The sequence below is a fragment of the Podarcis bocagei genome, assembly GCF_964188305.1.
Source record: "Podarcis bocagei genome assembly, chromosome: 2".
Taxonomy (NCBI): Eukaryota; Metazoa; Chordata; class Lepidosauria; order Squamata; family Lacertidae; genus Podarcis; species Podarcis bocagei.
The window spans coordinates 31766607-31782244 of NC_138126.1; the positions used below are offsets into that span (position 1 = coordinate 31766607).

At 50.4% G+C, this 15638-nt stretch overlaps 1 protein-coding gene across 3 annotated transcripts in view; it reads left to right on the forward strand.

The window, feature by feature from the left end:
• Nucleotides 1–12778, forward strand: part of SLC25A26 (solute carrier family 25 member 26) — a 124871-nt gene extending 112093 nt beyond the window's left edge. For all 3 annotated transcript variants that reach the window (XM_081184351.1, XM_081184352.1, XM_081184353.1), the window contains one exon: nucleotides 11912–12778. In XM_081184351.1, the coding sequence (XP_081040477.1) occupies nucleotides 11912–12008 (97 nt within the window). In that variant the 3' untranslated portion in view covers nucleotides 12009–12778. The remainder of the gene's footprint in view (nucleotides 1–11911) is intronic.
• Nucleotides 12779–15638: the final 2860 nt, after the last annotated feature.

Sequence of the window (15638 nt, forward strand, 5' to 3'; positions counted from 1 at the left end):
ATGGTGCTCTACCACAATATCTGCCCATGGAATGCTCTGTCGGTACTTGCCTTGTTACAAATTACTTGGCTTTAAAGCTGTAATTATGGTAATAGACCGAATTGCTGTCTAGTGAAACCATAAAACATTTCCATCTGCCTGCCGCAGCCCCGAAGCAAAGATCATTACCACAGACAAGTGCAAGTGCAGGAAGGAGGTGAACTGAGCTCTGCATCTGACTTAGCAGTGGAGGAAAGAGAAAACTCACCAATACCTATTCGTGAGTTGGCACCAGGTATCCAAAGACCCACAGAATTTATCAAGGGGCTTTGGTCTTTACAGACAAGTCTCATTGCTCGCTAAAACCTTTGTTGTAGGAAGAATTCTAATCCAATGGGGATGTGTAATTTTCCTTGCTGAAAGGCTGTTGGAATAATTTAATCAGGTTAGAAAATCCAGGCTGATTATTATTATTATTTTTATTGAAGCGGGGAGAGCTGCGGTAACATTTGGCCTAAGTCTAGTGAGCATTTTCTGCTAGGATTATGAGAACCTGGTTTCTTTAAAGGAGCGTATTGAAAGCGTACAGTTGGGAAGAGGTAAATATTACATATGTAATGGAGCAGTGAATGGCCTGTGCATAGGATTACTGGAGCAGCCTTGAGACATAAAAAAACCTATCCCCATAGAGGATTATATCCTCTTTCAGAAGTGCTGAAATCCAGACCTTCCCATCACCATTTTCCCCGAGTTGAATTTGCCTTCAATGAGCAGAAAACCTGAGGCCAATGGGCAGTTGATTGGGAGATGGAGGACTTAAACATGACCATCTTTCTTCCTGTTGGTGGAACAGCCTCACACTACAGAATTTGCTGCAGGAACTCAAGTCGCGAGATTTGGGGTGCACCCAAAGCTGTCTGTACACAAACTGAACAGACTTCTGCTGCTGCAACAGAGCTTCTTTCCCCCTGCCCCCTGCAGCCCTCCTTGACTCTTAAAATCTGCTTGGGGGGGGGGTGTCCAGTGTAGATTTGTGGAGGGTGCCGGACTGCAGTAGAGAAGAAGAAGAATTTGGATTTGATATCCCACGTTTCACTCCCCTTAAGGAGTCTCAAAGCGGCTAACATTCTCCTTTCCCTTCCTCCCCCACAACAAACACTCTGTGAGGTGAGTGAGGCTGAGAGACTTCAGAGAAGTGTGACTAGCCCAAGGTCACCCAGCAGCTGCATGTGGAGGAGCAGAGGCGCGAACCCGGTTCACCAGATTACGAGTCCACCGCTCTTAACCACTACACCACACTGGAGTAGGAGAGGAGAGGAATGTTGGTTTTTCCTTGTGCAACATTGTTTTTTTGTCTTGGTAAACTGGGTATTTGTTTTTTAAAAAACTACATAACCATACATAGAGGGTTTGTGGTGATGGGAGGATTGTTGCAAGAGTTTTGGGATGTATCAAAGTAATCCCAAATCCTCCTGTGATCCCAGGGCACAACAGAACAGTATAGCAAACACAAGAACATGCGAGGAGCTTTGCTAAGTTAGACAATTGACCCATCAAGTCCAGCATGCTGCTTCTCACAGTGGCCAACCAAATCCCACTGGAAAGCTCTCACGCAGGCCATGAAGGCAACATCCCTTTTCCATTGTTGCCACCTAGCAGCTAGTAATTCTAGGTGTGCTGCCTCTGAAACTGCTTGTTCCCTGGAGCAGCTATGACTCATATCTATTGACAGTTCTATCCTCCATGAATTTGCCTAATCCCCCTGTAAAGCCGTCTAAGCCAGCAGCCCCCACTGTTATCTTGTGGGAACAAAGTCTCTGCCTCCCTTGTTTGATGTGTATGGAAACACTTCCTTTTGTCTGCGTTGTATCTCCTGTCCATCAGTGTCCCCGGATTACCTGAACTTCCTTATCCAGGGGACCAGAAAAAAGCTCCCATCTCCATCCACTTTCTCCACACCAGAACCCAAGTAGCATAGGGCAGACTTGAGTGGGCTAGGACAGATTTCAAATCCTCACAAAACCACGAAGCTTGTTTAGGGCATCTTTGAACCACACACACTCTCTCTCAGCTTCACCCACCTCACAGAGTTGAAAAGAAGAAGAAGGAGGAGGAGGAGGAGGAGAGTTTGGATTTGATATCCCACTTTATCACTCCCCTTAAGGAGTCTCAAAGTGGCTAACATTCTCCTTTCCCTTCCTCTCCCACAATAAACACTCTGTGAGGTGAGTGGGGCTGAGAGACTTTAGAGAAGTGTGACTGGCCCAAGGTCACCCAGCAGCTGCATGTGGAGGAGCAGAGACGCGAACCCGGTTCCCCAGATTACGAGTCCACCGCTCTTAACCACTACACCACACTGGCTCTCTCCAAGGGCCTTATGTATGCATCATGGCCTCTTCTTCCTCCCCTCTTCCTTCCAGCCCCCTCTATCCTGCACTGAAACACCTTGAATCCAGCAGCCTTTTCTGATGGGAAGAGGTCTCCAGCCTGCTGCTCTCTTCCAGGGTTGCTTCCCGATTAGTTTATTGCAGAATCAGTGCTACGCTAGGAAAGAAATCTACGCAATGTCATCGTTATAATAGTATTGTCATCATACTATTCTAATTTACTTTTATTGCTACTTATAAGTAATAGCAATATTTGTATAAATGCTAGTCTTAATTATTTGTTGACATTTAATCCACATTTCCTCTTCGCTCTGCAATATCGTTTCTGAAATGGATTTCAACGTTTAACCTGTGCGGTCAAAGTGAGGTCAAGGATGGCTGATTTCTTTTTAAGGCGCTGGGAAAGCAGGTCTTGCACCTCCTACATTTCCTTACAACATATGTAAAGGAATGAATGCCACTGACCATGTACAGAGTGTACAAATATTATTATTATTATTATTATTATTATTATTATTATTATTATTATTTAGTGTCATTGTGTCCTTGCTGAACAGCACTTGGCACCCACAGAAAGACAGATTGTCTTTGTTGGTGAGAGAGAAAGTTGAATCCCCAGCACCTCTCATGTAGAAACTTAGTCACTCTGCATAATCAGTTATTGAATTCATGCATTTTTCGGAGAATGCATCAACACACCCATCCTCCGCATTTAAATTCGACACATACAGCAAAGCTTTTAAAAGACAGGAAGCACCTGCTGCTTATTGCCCAGCAGGTTTTGAACAGATACTCATTCAATCTCTCATAAACCAGAATGGAAAGAATTAATTATTTCAGCCAAAGAGGACTTTTCATTTGAGCCAGGATCCACCACTGGAGCTTAACGTGAGAATCTATTTTTAGTGCCGCCAGCTCATTCCAGGAAATATATTGCTGATCATATAAAGGATTGCCTTACGTCACTCCGTGGGTCACAACCAGCCAACATGTGCTTGGAATTAGGGAGAACCTCTTCCGTATGTCAAAGGGGTAGGGTGTGAGCCAGTGTTATATAGCCTGACAGATCCCCGCACTTTTTTTTACATTTTTGGTGTTCTCGTTGGCAAATTGTTAATTCACAGGAAAGCTGGACCCAAATGAACTGGTCTAGAAGCAAACAGCCCCATTGTGTGGGAGTGACAAATCGCTTCTTGACTGCCAGGTTGAATTTCTCCATCTCTCTTCCCCAAGATTAGGAAAGGACTGTAGCCTCCCAGTCCACAATGCTGCCACCTGCCCTTTGAACGAAACCTTTACTAATGGCAGAGCTGTACCTTTTAAATACCTCACTAGCCTTTGTATCAGTTTCCAGACTGGTAGCTGCGTTAGTTTTGTGCACCACCACCAACAGAGCCCCGTGGCACCTTAAAGACTGACAGATTTATTATGGCATAAACCTTCATGGATTGGGGCACTTCAGCAGACGCAGATTCTTGGGTGGCAGATATATCTGGAGGGCGTAAAGGGGGCGGAGAGAGATGCGAAAGTTGGGGGTAAAATAGCAATGAAATGCAAGAAGTCAAGTCTGTTACTATTTACCTGTTTGAAGTATTTACAATATGCCCGAAGAATGCAGGTCAAAAATGTGCACAGTCCCAATGAGAAAGTAAACAACAACAAATAGAAATTTCAGTTACTGTCAGGGGTTTAGGAGCAGAGGCACGGGCAAGGGAGGAGACGGAGAGCGAAGGGGAGGAGGCAGAAGAAAAGATGAGTGATGACGACGACCCGAGATCTCCCAGTCTTTCCAGTGAATCAGAGGATTCACAGAAAGGAGCACCAGTGGCCAGGGCAAGGGGGGAGTCTAGGGGGGCACCCCAGGAAGATAGAGCCAGAGGGGACTCAGGGGGGAGCAGCTGGAAATCGGGACCAGCGTCACCGCCAGGAAGCAGGGAAGAGAAAGGGAGCCAGGGGGGAAGCGCTGGCAGCTCACCACAGGAGGGAGGGCATGAGTCAGGAGTGGCCACGCCTCCATCGGGGAGCGAAGAAACGGTTAAGAGGAAAGTGGAAGGTTGGGCGCGCGCGCCAAGTTCAAATGCAGAGGAAGGCGGCGCAGTAAGCAGCCCCGAAAGGGAACCAGGTCCTAAAGCCCGGCGTAAGGAGGCAGGAGGGTCCGGGTCAGCGTCAGAAGAATCCCGGAAGGAAGAAGCCCCGGGGGGTAGAGGGACCCAGAGGAGGACAGTCAGGCGGAAAAGGTGGAGCAAGGCTAGGATATTAAGTTGGTGCACACGGGGCGGAGACTCAGACGGAGCTTCGCCGATCTAGCTACTAGACGTAGAGTTTGCGCGCAGCAGCGTGAGAATGGAAACTGTAATTCAATAAAGACTTTTACTTAATGATCGCTGGCTAGCGTGATCCTCTGTGAGCTAGGATCTTCAAGCAGCTCTGACAGTAAGCTCCGTCTCGTCATTGTGGGCATCTACAGCCTCGAGGAGGGGAGAGAAACAGGTGCCTACTAGCGAGCTCACGAACGGCAGACGACATGACGGCTGAGCAGCAGATAGAGGACCTCAGAAAAGCAGTGGCACAACTGAACGCCGAGGTTCTCGCATCCAGGAAGAGAGAGGAGGAGGCAGCTGCCGCCTGCAGGGATCTCCAGGTCAGGTTAGACGTGCTGACAAAGCAGACACCCCGGCAGGAGGGAATTGGGTTGGCGAGACGGACAGGCGGGCTAGTCTCTCACTTCGATGGGAACCTGCAACAGTATCCCAACTTTAGAGCCGACGTACTGTGCGCACTGCAACTGCTGCATAAAGACTTTAGAGATGAACAAGAGAGAGTGGGGTTCATCATGTCCCATCTGCATGGGGATGCGAAAGCATGGCTACGCAATTTATGGAGAGATAAGGATCCGGCGCTCCAGAATGCGGATGCCTTTATTAAAGCGATGGATGGGTGCTTTTTATCAAGTATTGACGTGGATCTTGCACGGAAGGAGGTGCATGGGCTGAGACAAGGGAGGGCCAGCGTCAGGCAGTATCATGCCCGCTTTTTCGCCTTGGTCAGTGCCCTGGAATGGGACAGAGATTCGGCTCCGGTAAGAGACCTCTTTTGGGAGGGGCTGCACAACTCGATTAAAGATGAGATCGCGAGGGGGGAGAGACCCCGAACCACCCAGGAGGTCGTTCAGAGGGCACTGGCAGTGGGGGTGAGGCTGGAAGGACGTCCGTGGAGCAGGGAAGAAGGGCGTGGAGGGCGCGAACCAGCCGGGGGCCCCTCCTTCCTTCCCAGAGAAGCAGCGCGGGCGCAATCCACGCCTCCGCCAGGAGGAGGAGCCGAACCTATGGAGGTTGGAGGTGCAAGGGCTCAGTCAGCAACCAGAGCCCTAGCACCGGCAGCAGTGAAAGCGAAGCCTCCTAGAGGGAACAGGAAGTGTTACGTCTGTGAGGAACCAGGGCATATGGCAAAAGAGTGTCCCCAGAGGCCCCACAAGCTCACTGCAGCCTCGGCAATGGTGACTGCAGCAACGCAGCAAGCAGGACCACAGCAGGGAAACGACGCAGTCTGGCTGGAGGAAGAGGCACTGGGGCCCAGCCAGACGTGTTAGTGACGCAGTCCCCAGAGATTTTACAGCCCGTGAACCCCCTCCCGCCCAAACCAGTAGTGAGGCTCACAGCATCTCTCCAGCTGCCCAATGGAATCACCATAGACGTGCCAATCACCATCGACTCAGGCAGCAATGCGGACTTTATAGGACAGGACTTTGTCGACAGGCACGCGGTGCAGTTGCTGCTGGCCACACTGCCCCTGCAGGTTGTCACGGTGGATGGCAGGGAGCTGCTCGGGGGGCAAGTGGTGAAGCAGACGCCACCAATGGTGATGCGACTTGGGAATCACAGAGAAATCATCAGCTTCAACGTCACTCAACTATCTGACACGCCCGTTGTATTGGGCATGAGTTGGCTGGACAAGCACAGCCCAACGATGGCTTGGTACCAGAGGCAGCTGACCTTCGGCTCTTCCTTTTGTGCTGAACACTGCATAGTGCCCAGGCAGGAAGGAGAGGAAGAGGAGTCACAGCTGCTGCTAGGCACGCTGCAAGCGATTCCCCACAAGTACGCTGAATTTTTGGAAGTTTTCTGCGAGAAGGAGGCAGACAGGCTACCCCCTCACAGACCATATGACTGCAAAATTGACCTGCTGCCGGGGGCGGCGCTGCCTAAAGGGAAACTGTATTCCATGTCAGAGGACGAACTGCAAGAACTCAAGGAGTTCATTGATCATAATTTGCAGCGCGGCTTCATCCGGGAGTCCAAGGCAGTGGGGGGCAGTCCCGTATTCTTTGTTAAGAAGCGGGACACGCCCCAAAAGAGACTCGTAGTGGATTACAGGATTTTGAACAGTGTGACTAGGCCATCGGACTTCCCCATGCCCCGAATTGACGACCTCCTCGCGAAGGTACGGAAGGGCAGAGTGTTCACCAAGTTGGACCTGCGGGGGGCGTACAACCTCATTCGCATGCGGGAGGGTGATGAGTGGAAGACAGCCATGTTCACGCCCCTGGGGACCTACGAATATAGAGTTATGCCTTTTGGATTGCAAAATGGCTCCCACGTTTTTCAAGCATTTATGCATCACGTGTTGGCGGGACTGCTCTACAAGACGTGCGTCTGTTTCTTAGATGACATCCTGATCTTTTCGGAGTCGCAGCAGGAGCATGACAAGCACGTCAAGGAAGTGCTGAGCAGGCTAAAGCAACATAGGCTCTACGCCAAGCTGGAGAAGTGCCAATTTGACGTGACGGAGGTGGATTTTCTGGGCTACAAGCTGTCTGACAAGGGGCTCGCCATGGACAGCGCCAAGGTTCGAGCGGTGTTGGATTGGAAGAGCCCGCGCAACCGGAAGGAGGTCCAACGGTTTGTCGGCTTTGCGAACTTCTATCGCAAGTTTATCAAGGGCTTCGCGATGCAGACGGCGGCCATCACTGACACGCTTAGCTCCAAGAAAAAGAAGTTCATTTGGACAGAGCAGGCGGAGCAGTCCTTTCAGGCACTCAAGCGTCTCTTCGCGTCGGAAGAGCAGCTGCTTCATGTCAACCCCAGCAAGCCGATGAGGGTGGAGACAGACGCTTCGGACAGAGCCGTGGGGGCGGTCCTGCTGCAGAAAGACCCGCAGGGGGTGTGGCGACCGGGAGCGTTTTACTCCAGGAAGCTCAGCAAGTCCGAGCAGAACTCCACCATATGGGACAGGGAGTTGCTGGCAATTCATGCAGCGTTCAAGGCGTGGAGGCACTTTCTGATCGGCGCCAAGCACACGGTGCAGGTTTGCACGGACCACAAGAATCTAGAGCACTGGCGCACGGCACAGTTCCTGAACCAGAGGCAGATACGTTGGGCTGAGTTCTTTGCGAACTTCGACTTCCGAATAGAGTATGTCCCGGGGGACACCAACATCATGGCAGACGCTCTCTCCCGTAAGCCACAGTATCTGGAGGACGCAACACCAGCGGCCGCCATGCACATCTTCGCACCGACAGTGTGGGCGTGCGCCGCGGCGACCGTGGACCTAGAGGCGGTACGGCGAGCGTTGCATGGGGACTCCTTCGCACAAGCAAAGATGGCAGAGGTGCAAAGGGGCAAGGCAGCGGCCGACGGTTTCCAGCTAAGAGATGGATTGCTCATCCGTAAAGGGGCCATCTACGTGCCGGGAGACGAACTTCGAGCCAAGGTGCTGCAGCAGCTGCACGACGCGCCCACGGCCGGGCACTTTGGCAAGGAGAAGACGGTGGAATTAGTAGCCAGGGATTTCTGGTGGCCTGGAATGAGAGGGGAGGTCGCAGACTACGTGGCGAGGTGTGACACCTGCCAGAGGGCCAAACCAGTGCACAAACCGCCGGCCGGACTGTTGGAGCCGCTGCAAACTCCGGTAGAACCTTGGGAAAGGGTGGCCCTGGACTTTGTCACGGATCTGCCCAGCTCAAGGGGCAAGACGGCAGTGCTGGTGGTGGTGGACCTGTTTTCCAAGATGGCGCATTTCATTCCGTGTGCTAAGGTGGCCACGGCGGAGCAAACCGCCAAACTGTTCATAGACCACGTGTTCAAGGTTCACGGTCTGCCACGGTCTATTCTGTCCGACCGCGGGCGGCAGTTCATCTCGAACTTCTGGCAGAAGCTGATGGGCTTCCTGAACGTCAAGATCAACCTGGCGTCGGCGAGACACCCGCAGACCAACGGGCAAGCGGAGCGGGTCAATGCCATCATGCAGCAGTACCTGAGATGTTATGCAAATCAACAGCCTGCGACGTGGGTGGATTACCTGCCGCTTGCAGAGTTCGCCTACAACAACACGAAGCACGTATCCACGGGGGTCACGCCGTTCTTCGCCAACAACGGGAGGCACCCCAGAACCTTCCCGGGACTGGAAAGAATGGGGGAGGGGGAGCCGCAGACAGCAGATGCGTTCGCGTCGGAGCTGCAGGAAGTCCACGATCAGCTGAGGCGCCACCTGGAGCTGGCCAAGCACGCATACAAGGTACAAGCAGACAAGCACAGAAGGGTTGGAGAAGAGCTCCACGTGGGAGACTGGGTTTGGTTAGCGGCCCACGCAGTGCCGGCCAGGTCGTTGGCCAAGAAGAAACTAGGGCATAAACAACTGGGGCCCTACCAAGTCGAAGAGCAGGTCAACCCGGTAGCTTTCAGACTGGCACTTCCGGAGGGTTCCAGAATGCATCCGGTATTCCACAGATCGGTGCTCACTCCCTACAAGGCACCGCACAGGTTCCAGGAACCCGGAACGGCGCCGAGTCCGGCCAGAGACAGAACAGGACACGCGGGAGCGGCACAGAAGGAACGCATCAACGAAGTCACGGAGATTTTGGACTCCAGATGGGGGGAAGAGGGGGTAGAATACTTTCGCGCCAAGGAGGGCACCCCGGCCAGTGCGAACAGCTGGGTGCCGGGATACGCCTTAGACGAACCTCTGCTCAAAGACGAGTTTCATGCCCTCTTCCCACATAGACCTATGCCAGCAGACTTTTTCGACGACTGGCTTTTCACACCCACGCTTTCGGCCAGCACGTTCCGGGGGTTCGACTCGGACGAGGAACCAACGCGAGACGTCCGTTCCCCGGAGGGGTCACCCTCGGGATCTGTCTCAGAACCCTCGTATTGGTGGGACGATAGGCCAGAGGAGCAGTTCCGCAGAAAGTGGCTGGACTGCTCAGGACGAGCAACGCCGCCAGGAGGAAGTGAGGGAGAGACGGACATGGACATTTTCGGGGACGACCCTGGTTTCGAGCACGGCGGCACAGAGATGGAAGCGGAGGTGACCGTCGTCGACGAGAGCAGGGAGGAAGTCCCGGAAGAGTTCAGATGGAGGCCCGCCACGGGAAGCGACCGATATCCGACGTTCGTCCCTTTGCAACAGCAGCCCCCAGCTCCAGCACCGGAAGGAGGGGAGGGGGGACTGGGGGGCTTCGAGGGGGGGATGGATGTCAGGGGTTTAGGAGCAGAGGCACGGGCAAGGGAGGAGACGGAGAGCGAAGGGGAGGAGGCAGAAGAAAAGATGAGTGATGACGACGACCCGAGATCTCCCAGTCTTTCCAGTGAATCAGAGGATTCACAGAAAGGAGCACCAGTGGCCAGGGCAAGGGGGGAGTCTAGGGGGGCACCCCAGGAAGATAGAGCCAGAGGGGACTCAGGGGGGAGCAGCTGGAAATCGGGACCAGCGTCACCGCCAGGAAGCAGGGAAGAGAAAGGGAGCCAGGGGGGAAGCGCTGGCAGCTCACCACAGGAGGGAGGGCATGAGTCAGGAGTGGCCACGCCTCCATCGGGGAGCGAAGAAACGGTTAAGAGGAAAGTGGAAGGTTGGGCGCGCGCGCCAAGTTCAAATGCAGAGGAAGGCGGCGCAGTAAGCAGCCCCGAAAGGGAACCAGGTCCTAAAGCCCGGCGTAAGGAGGCAGGAGGGTCCGGGTCAGCGTCAGAAGAATCCCGGAAGGAAGAAGCCCCGGGGGGTAGAGGGACCCAGAGGAGGACAGTCAGGCGGAAAAGGTGGAGCAAGGCTAGGATATTAAGTTGGTGCACACGGGGCGGAGACTCAGACGGAGCTTCGCCGATCTAGCTACTAGACGTAGAGTTTGCGCGCAGCAGCGTGAGAATGGAAACTGTAATTCAATAAAGACTTTTACTTAATGATCGCTGGCTAGCGTGATCCTCTGTGAGCTAGGATCTTCAAGCAGCTCTGACAGTTACGTATAAAACCACCGGTAGTGACCAAAATAAAATACAATAAAATAATTAATTATGCATTAGTTGTGGTTTTAGGTGGCAAATATGGTTCGCTAGAGGGACGCGGGTGGCGCTGTGGGTAAAACCTCAGTGCCTAGGACTTGCTGATCGTAAGGTCAGCGGTTCGAATCCCCGCAACGGGGTGAGCTCCCGTCGTTCGGTCCCAGCTCCTGCCAACCTAGCAGTTTGAAAGCACCCCTAAGTGCAAGTGGATAAATAGGGACCGCTTTATAGCGGGAAGGTAAACGGCGTTTCCGTGTGCAGCGCTGGTGCTGGCTCGCCAGATGCAGCTTCGTCAAGCTGGCCATGTGACCCGCAAGTGTCTTCGGACAGCGCCAGCTCCTGGCCTCTTGAGCGAGATGAGCGCGCAACCCTAGAGTCGGTCATGACTGGCCTGTACGGGGAGGGGTACCTTTATCTTTACCTATGGTTCGCCAGAAGCGGCTTAGTCATGCTGGCCACATGACCTGGAAACTGTGCACCGGCCCCCCGAGTGAGATGAGTGCCGCAACCCCAGAGTCGGTCACGACTGGACCTAATGGTCAGGGGTCCCTTTACCTTTACCTATTGGTGACTTGGGGTACCCTTTCTCTTTCCCTTCTAGATTTGTTCAGTAGCAGATTGTTCCCAGATCTGGCCTTCCTTCACTGCTTTCCTACTTTGTCGAGTTGGGTACCGTAGTCTGAGAAATGCCTGATGGAAATCCTTAATTTGTAAAGCTACAGACAACAAATCAGTGCCAGATTTACGTATAAGCTAAACAAGCTGTATCTTAGGCCCCCACTCTCTTGGGGGGCCCCCAAAAAAATTAAAGGAAAAAAAACACCTGGATGTACATTTTCAAAATATAAGATAAAAAACAAATAAAATAAAGCCTACATACAGCAACAGTGTTTTGTGTTGTGTAGGCTCCTATGATGTAAGTAATGGGCCCCACCTGCTAGCCTGCTCCCTGAAATATCACTGGTTTGCTCATTTCTATATATAGGGTGCCTACATTCTGCATGGACTGGTTGCAGGGCAACATGTGCAAATGGCTTTAGATACCTATTAGGTCCATAAATTACCATGTAGCATATATTCAGCACAAAAACCAGTGACAATTTATTGCCGACAAAGGACAGCTGGACATAGAAAGGGCCCCATTACCTTCAGGAGCTTAGGGCCTCATCAAATCTAAATCCAGCCCTGCAACAGATCCAAATGTATGTGGTTGTAGGCATCTTGATAAGAGACTTAAAATAATCTTTGCTTCTCCCTTTCTCTCTCTCTTTTCAGGTTGTTTGCAGGCGTTGTCCCTCGAATATCTGCCATCAGTCTTGGAGGCTTTATCTTCCTGGGGATGTATGACAAGATACGACGTTTGCTCTTGTGAACTGGCTCTGGGACTCAAAAAGGAACAGCTGAGGAGCTGCTCCCTCCCCCCTTCTCCTAAGGAAAAATATGCACATTGGTGAAGTTATTCATTTGCCTTCCCACAAGTTTATCTCCCCGCAGGCCCTGGGTCCTGCCTCCTGTGGCTCAGCAGCTGTTCAACAGCCTGGACTCTATTCTCACTATTATTTAAAAAAAGAAAGAAAGAAAAGAAAACCCTTAATTCCGTTTCCCTAGTATAAAATGTCCCTGTATGGAAACCCCTGTTCGAGTGGTGAGCTCATTGGAAGGAGCATGCCAAGAAAGGCAACTTTGGGGGGCAAACGACTCGTTTTATGGGCTCCAGCCTTGTGCCTGAAAGGCATTATTATTAGAACTCATTTAGGGAAAATGATGTGCAAATGAGAAGAACATGGCCTGCACGGCATGGAAGGAATAAAAGGAGCACTCGTTTGTTTTGTGAGACCAGCATCACAGCATTTAAGTTACCTCAGGCCTGCCATGCTCCAGAGGACAGAAGAAAAGAGGACAGGCGCAGGGATTTCTTTCCTTAAGAGAGTGTGTGTGTGTGTGTGTGTGTGTGTGTGTGTGTGTGTGGTTTGAACCCCATTTGGAAAGTTTAGACCACTGTTCCTACCTGCAGGTGCATAGCAAGCATTCTTGCTTGGATAAGCAAGGCTGCCTTTTTTAATTAGACTCAGATTTCTCCAGTAAAAGTACAATGTTGTATTATTTTACTGTCTAACAAGGTTGCCTATGAAAATGAAACAATGCTCTTGGTTTTTCTACCCGCCTCCCACCTCACGAGCAGCACAGTCTTGCAGAACGTGAAGAAGGGGAGGGGGGTGACAAACAAAAAGGGGGGGCGATGGGTAAGGGTGCCGTTTACAGCCCCTTTTATTTGAGGAATAGTGCAGCAAGCCAAGCAAGAATTGGTGGGCATGTCCTGGAGGGAGTGATGGGTTGCAGTCTGTGCCTCCAGTCCTCAGGGTAACATAGTGAGTTGAGCTTCTGATTTTTGTACGCTGCTTGGTAACCACCTGTAAGCGCAGCTTGCGAAGCTGCTTACAAAAGAAAGCTGGGTGCAAAGTTTGCTACTTGCACGTCTCCGATGCCGTCCCTGAGAGATGCTGTCCGCTTTGCAGCTTAAGGCTACGCTCGGATGTAAATACACTGGGCGGGATTCACCCAATGAACCCTGCCAAACAGACGGCACGTGCAAAAGACTTCCAACTGCGCAAAGGAGCTTTCTCCCCTCTGTGCTGGGTGTCCGTGTGTCAGGCGAACTGCATGCTGGGGGATCGTGCCCAGGGCCGGATTTAGGTTTGATGAGGCCCTAAGCTACTGAAGGTATATGTCCAGCTGTCCTTTGTCAACAACAAATGGTCGCAGTTTTTTCTGTTGAATATATGCTACATGGTAATTTATGGACCTAATAGGTATCTAAAGCCATTTGCACATGTTGCCCTGCAACCAGTCCATGCAGAATGTAGGCACCCTATATATAGAAATGAGCAAACCAGTGATATTTCAGGGAGCAGGCTAGCAGGCGGGGCCCATTACTTACATCATGGGAGCCTACACAACACAAAACACTGTTGCTGTATGTAGGTTTTATTTTATTTGTTTTTCATCTTTTTTTCCCTTTAATTTTTTTGGGGGGGACCCTCAAGAGAGTGGGGCCCTAAGCTATAGTTTGCTTAGCTTATACGTAAATCCAGCACTATCGTACCACTTGGCAATTGAAATGTTTGCTTGGGCAGAACATTCGTCACAGTGTCTCATTGAATTCTAGCCATTTACGGAAAAGCAAACAGAAATAACACAGATTAAAGGGCTAAATGTTCATCAGGTCTTTAAAGTTTAATATTTAAACAGCCTTGGCAGTGAATTGAAAGAAGCCATTGAAGAATAATTTTTGTCACCTGCCCTTATCACAAAGCAATGATCTAGATAACGTTTGTGTCATGTTCTACCCAGGCAGGAGATAATCCAAAGTTCCAGAGTTCCTGGGAAACACACCATTCCCCCACATAATATAGATGCTTAAGTTGGAGATATAACTACTAATTAAGTTTTCTTGTAGACACAATGTTGTGCCAATAATCTTGCTCAGCAAAGCAGGATCAGATTTTCAGATGGAACGTTCAAGAACTGCTTTGTTGGCTCGGAGTAAAAGCTTGTCTATTCCAGCATTCCAACAGCCCTCTCTCTCTGTCTCCTGGAAAACATCCTATTTTGTTCTCATCGTCTGATGCTTGGATTTACGCTGCCTCTCAAACATACAAGGTTCTAGTCAGCTCTCATGGGCAATAGCCAGAGAACTCTTCTTCAGTGCCATGTAATTTTTAGAACCCTGTGACTTAAGCCATCTTGTCAACCTCCCCCCCCCCCCTTTGAATTATGTCCATTACAAATATGTTAAGTGAGCTTGTGTTGGATTTCAGTGACATCTACTGAGGGTTCAAGCATGCCTGGATACCAAAATACGAAAGAAGAGAGAAGTCCAGAGTTCCTTTTTGTCCAATTTGCTTCATGCCCATTTGAAGCCATGGCTGCTAGTTATTTTCCATCAAGCATTTCCTGACCTGTTCCCAGTTGGGTATGTGCTTTGTATGTCCTTTGTATCAACACAAGCCTTCTCTTGCCTTGCCACTAATGCTTGAAATGTGTTGCGTGTGCCTGCAAATTGTCCTTTTGCTCACAGTTCATATTTTTACAGACCTTCATCTTGAGACATCCCCTCATTCTATAGCAGTTCTTCTGCAAAACAAAACAAAGCCAATAATTTAGCAGTTTCTTTTGAAAGTATTCCCATATATTGCGAGGGTGTTAGAACAATGTTTCTGATTGCTCTTCATAGCAAGTGAACTTTCAGCCCGGTTTAAGAGGTAACATGTCATGGTTTGGGAGCAAAAGTAGGCTTTGTAGGGAGGCTTAGAATAAGTGTTGGATCTTTCATGGAAGAGGGTGAAGGGGAGCTCCAAGCTGGGAGCGAACTGGTGAAGAAGATACAGTGGAACCTTGGTTGTTGAACATAATTTGTTCCAGAAGACAGTTCAACTTCTGAAACGACAACCGAGGCACAATTGGCAGTCGGCAATGTCAATGGAGAAAATGGAGAAATGATCCTTGGAAGCCATTCGACTTCTGAGGCACGTTCAAAAACAGAAGCATTCACTTCCGGGTTTTTGGCGTTCGGCTTCCGAATCGTTCAGCTTCCAAGACGCTCGAAAATTCAGATTCCATTTCATATGGTGAGAAAGACTGAGAGAAAGCTGAGTAGGGCGTGCCATATAACACTATTGATGGTGGCAAAATGGCACACTGCCAAATTCCCCAGTCGCTTTTGCCCATAAGATTGGCCCATGGTGACAGAGAGAGGTGTTAGCAAAACCACCTAAAAACTTTACTTATCAATGATAATGAAAGTAAAACCCTCTACCTATTTGCTCTTAAGTAAGTTCCACTTTGGCTCAGTGGGACTTATTCTCTAGTTAATTGTGTTTAGGATGGACTGCATATTAAAAAGGAGTTTTGCAAATTCCACTCACATAGCAATGTGGCATTTTCTCTTAACCCCATTCACCCACCCAACAATAATCACAGACCCTAATCAAAACAGAAACCA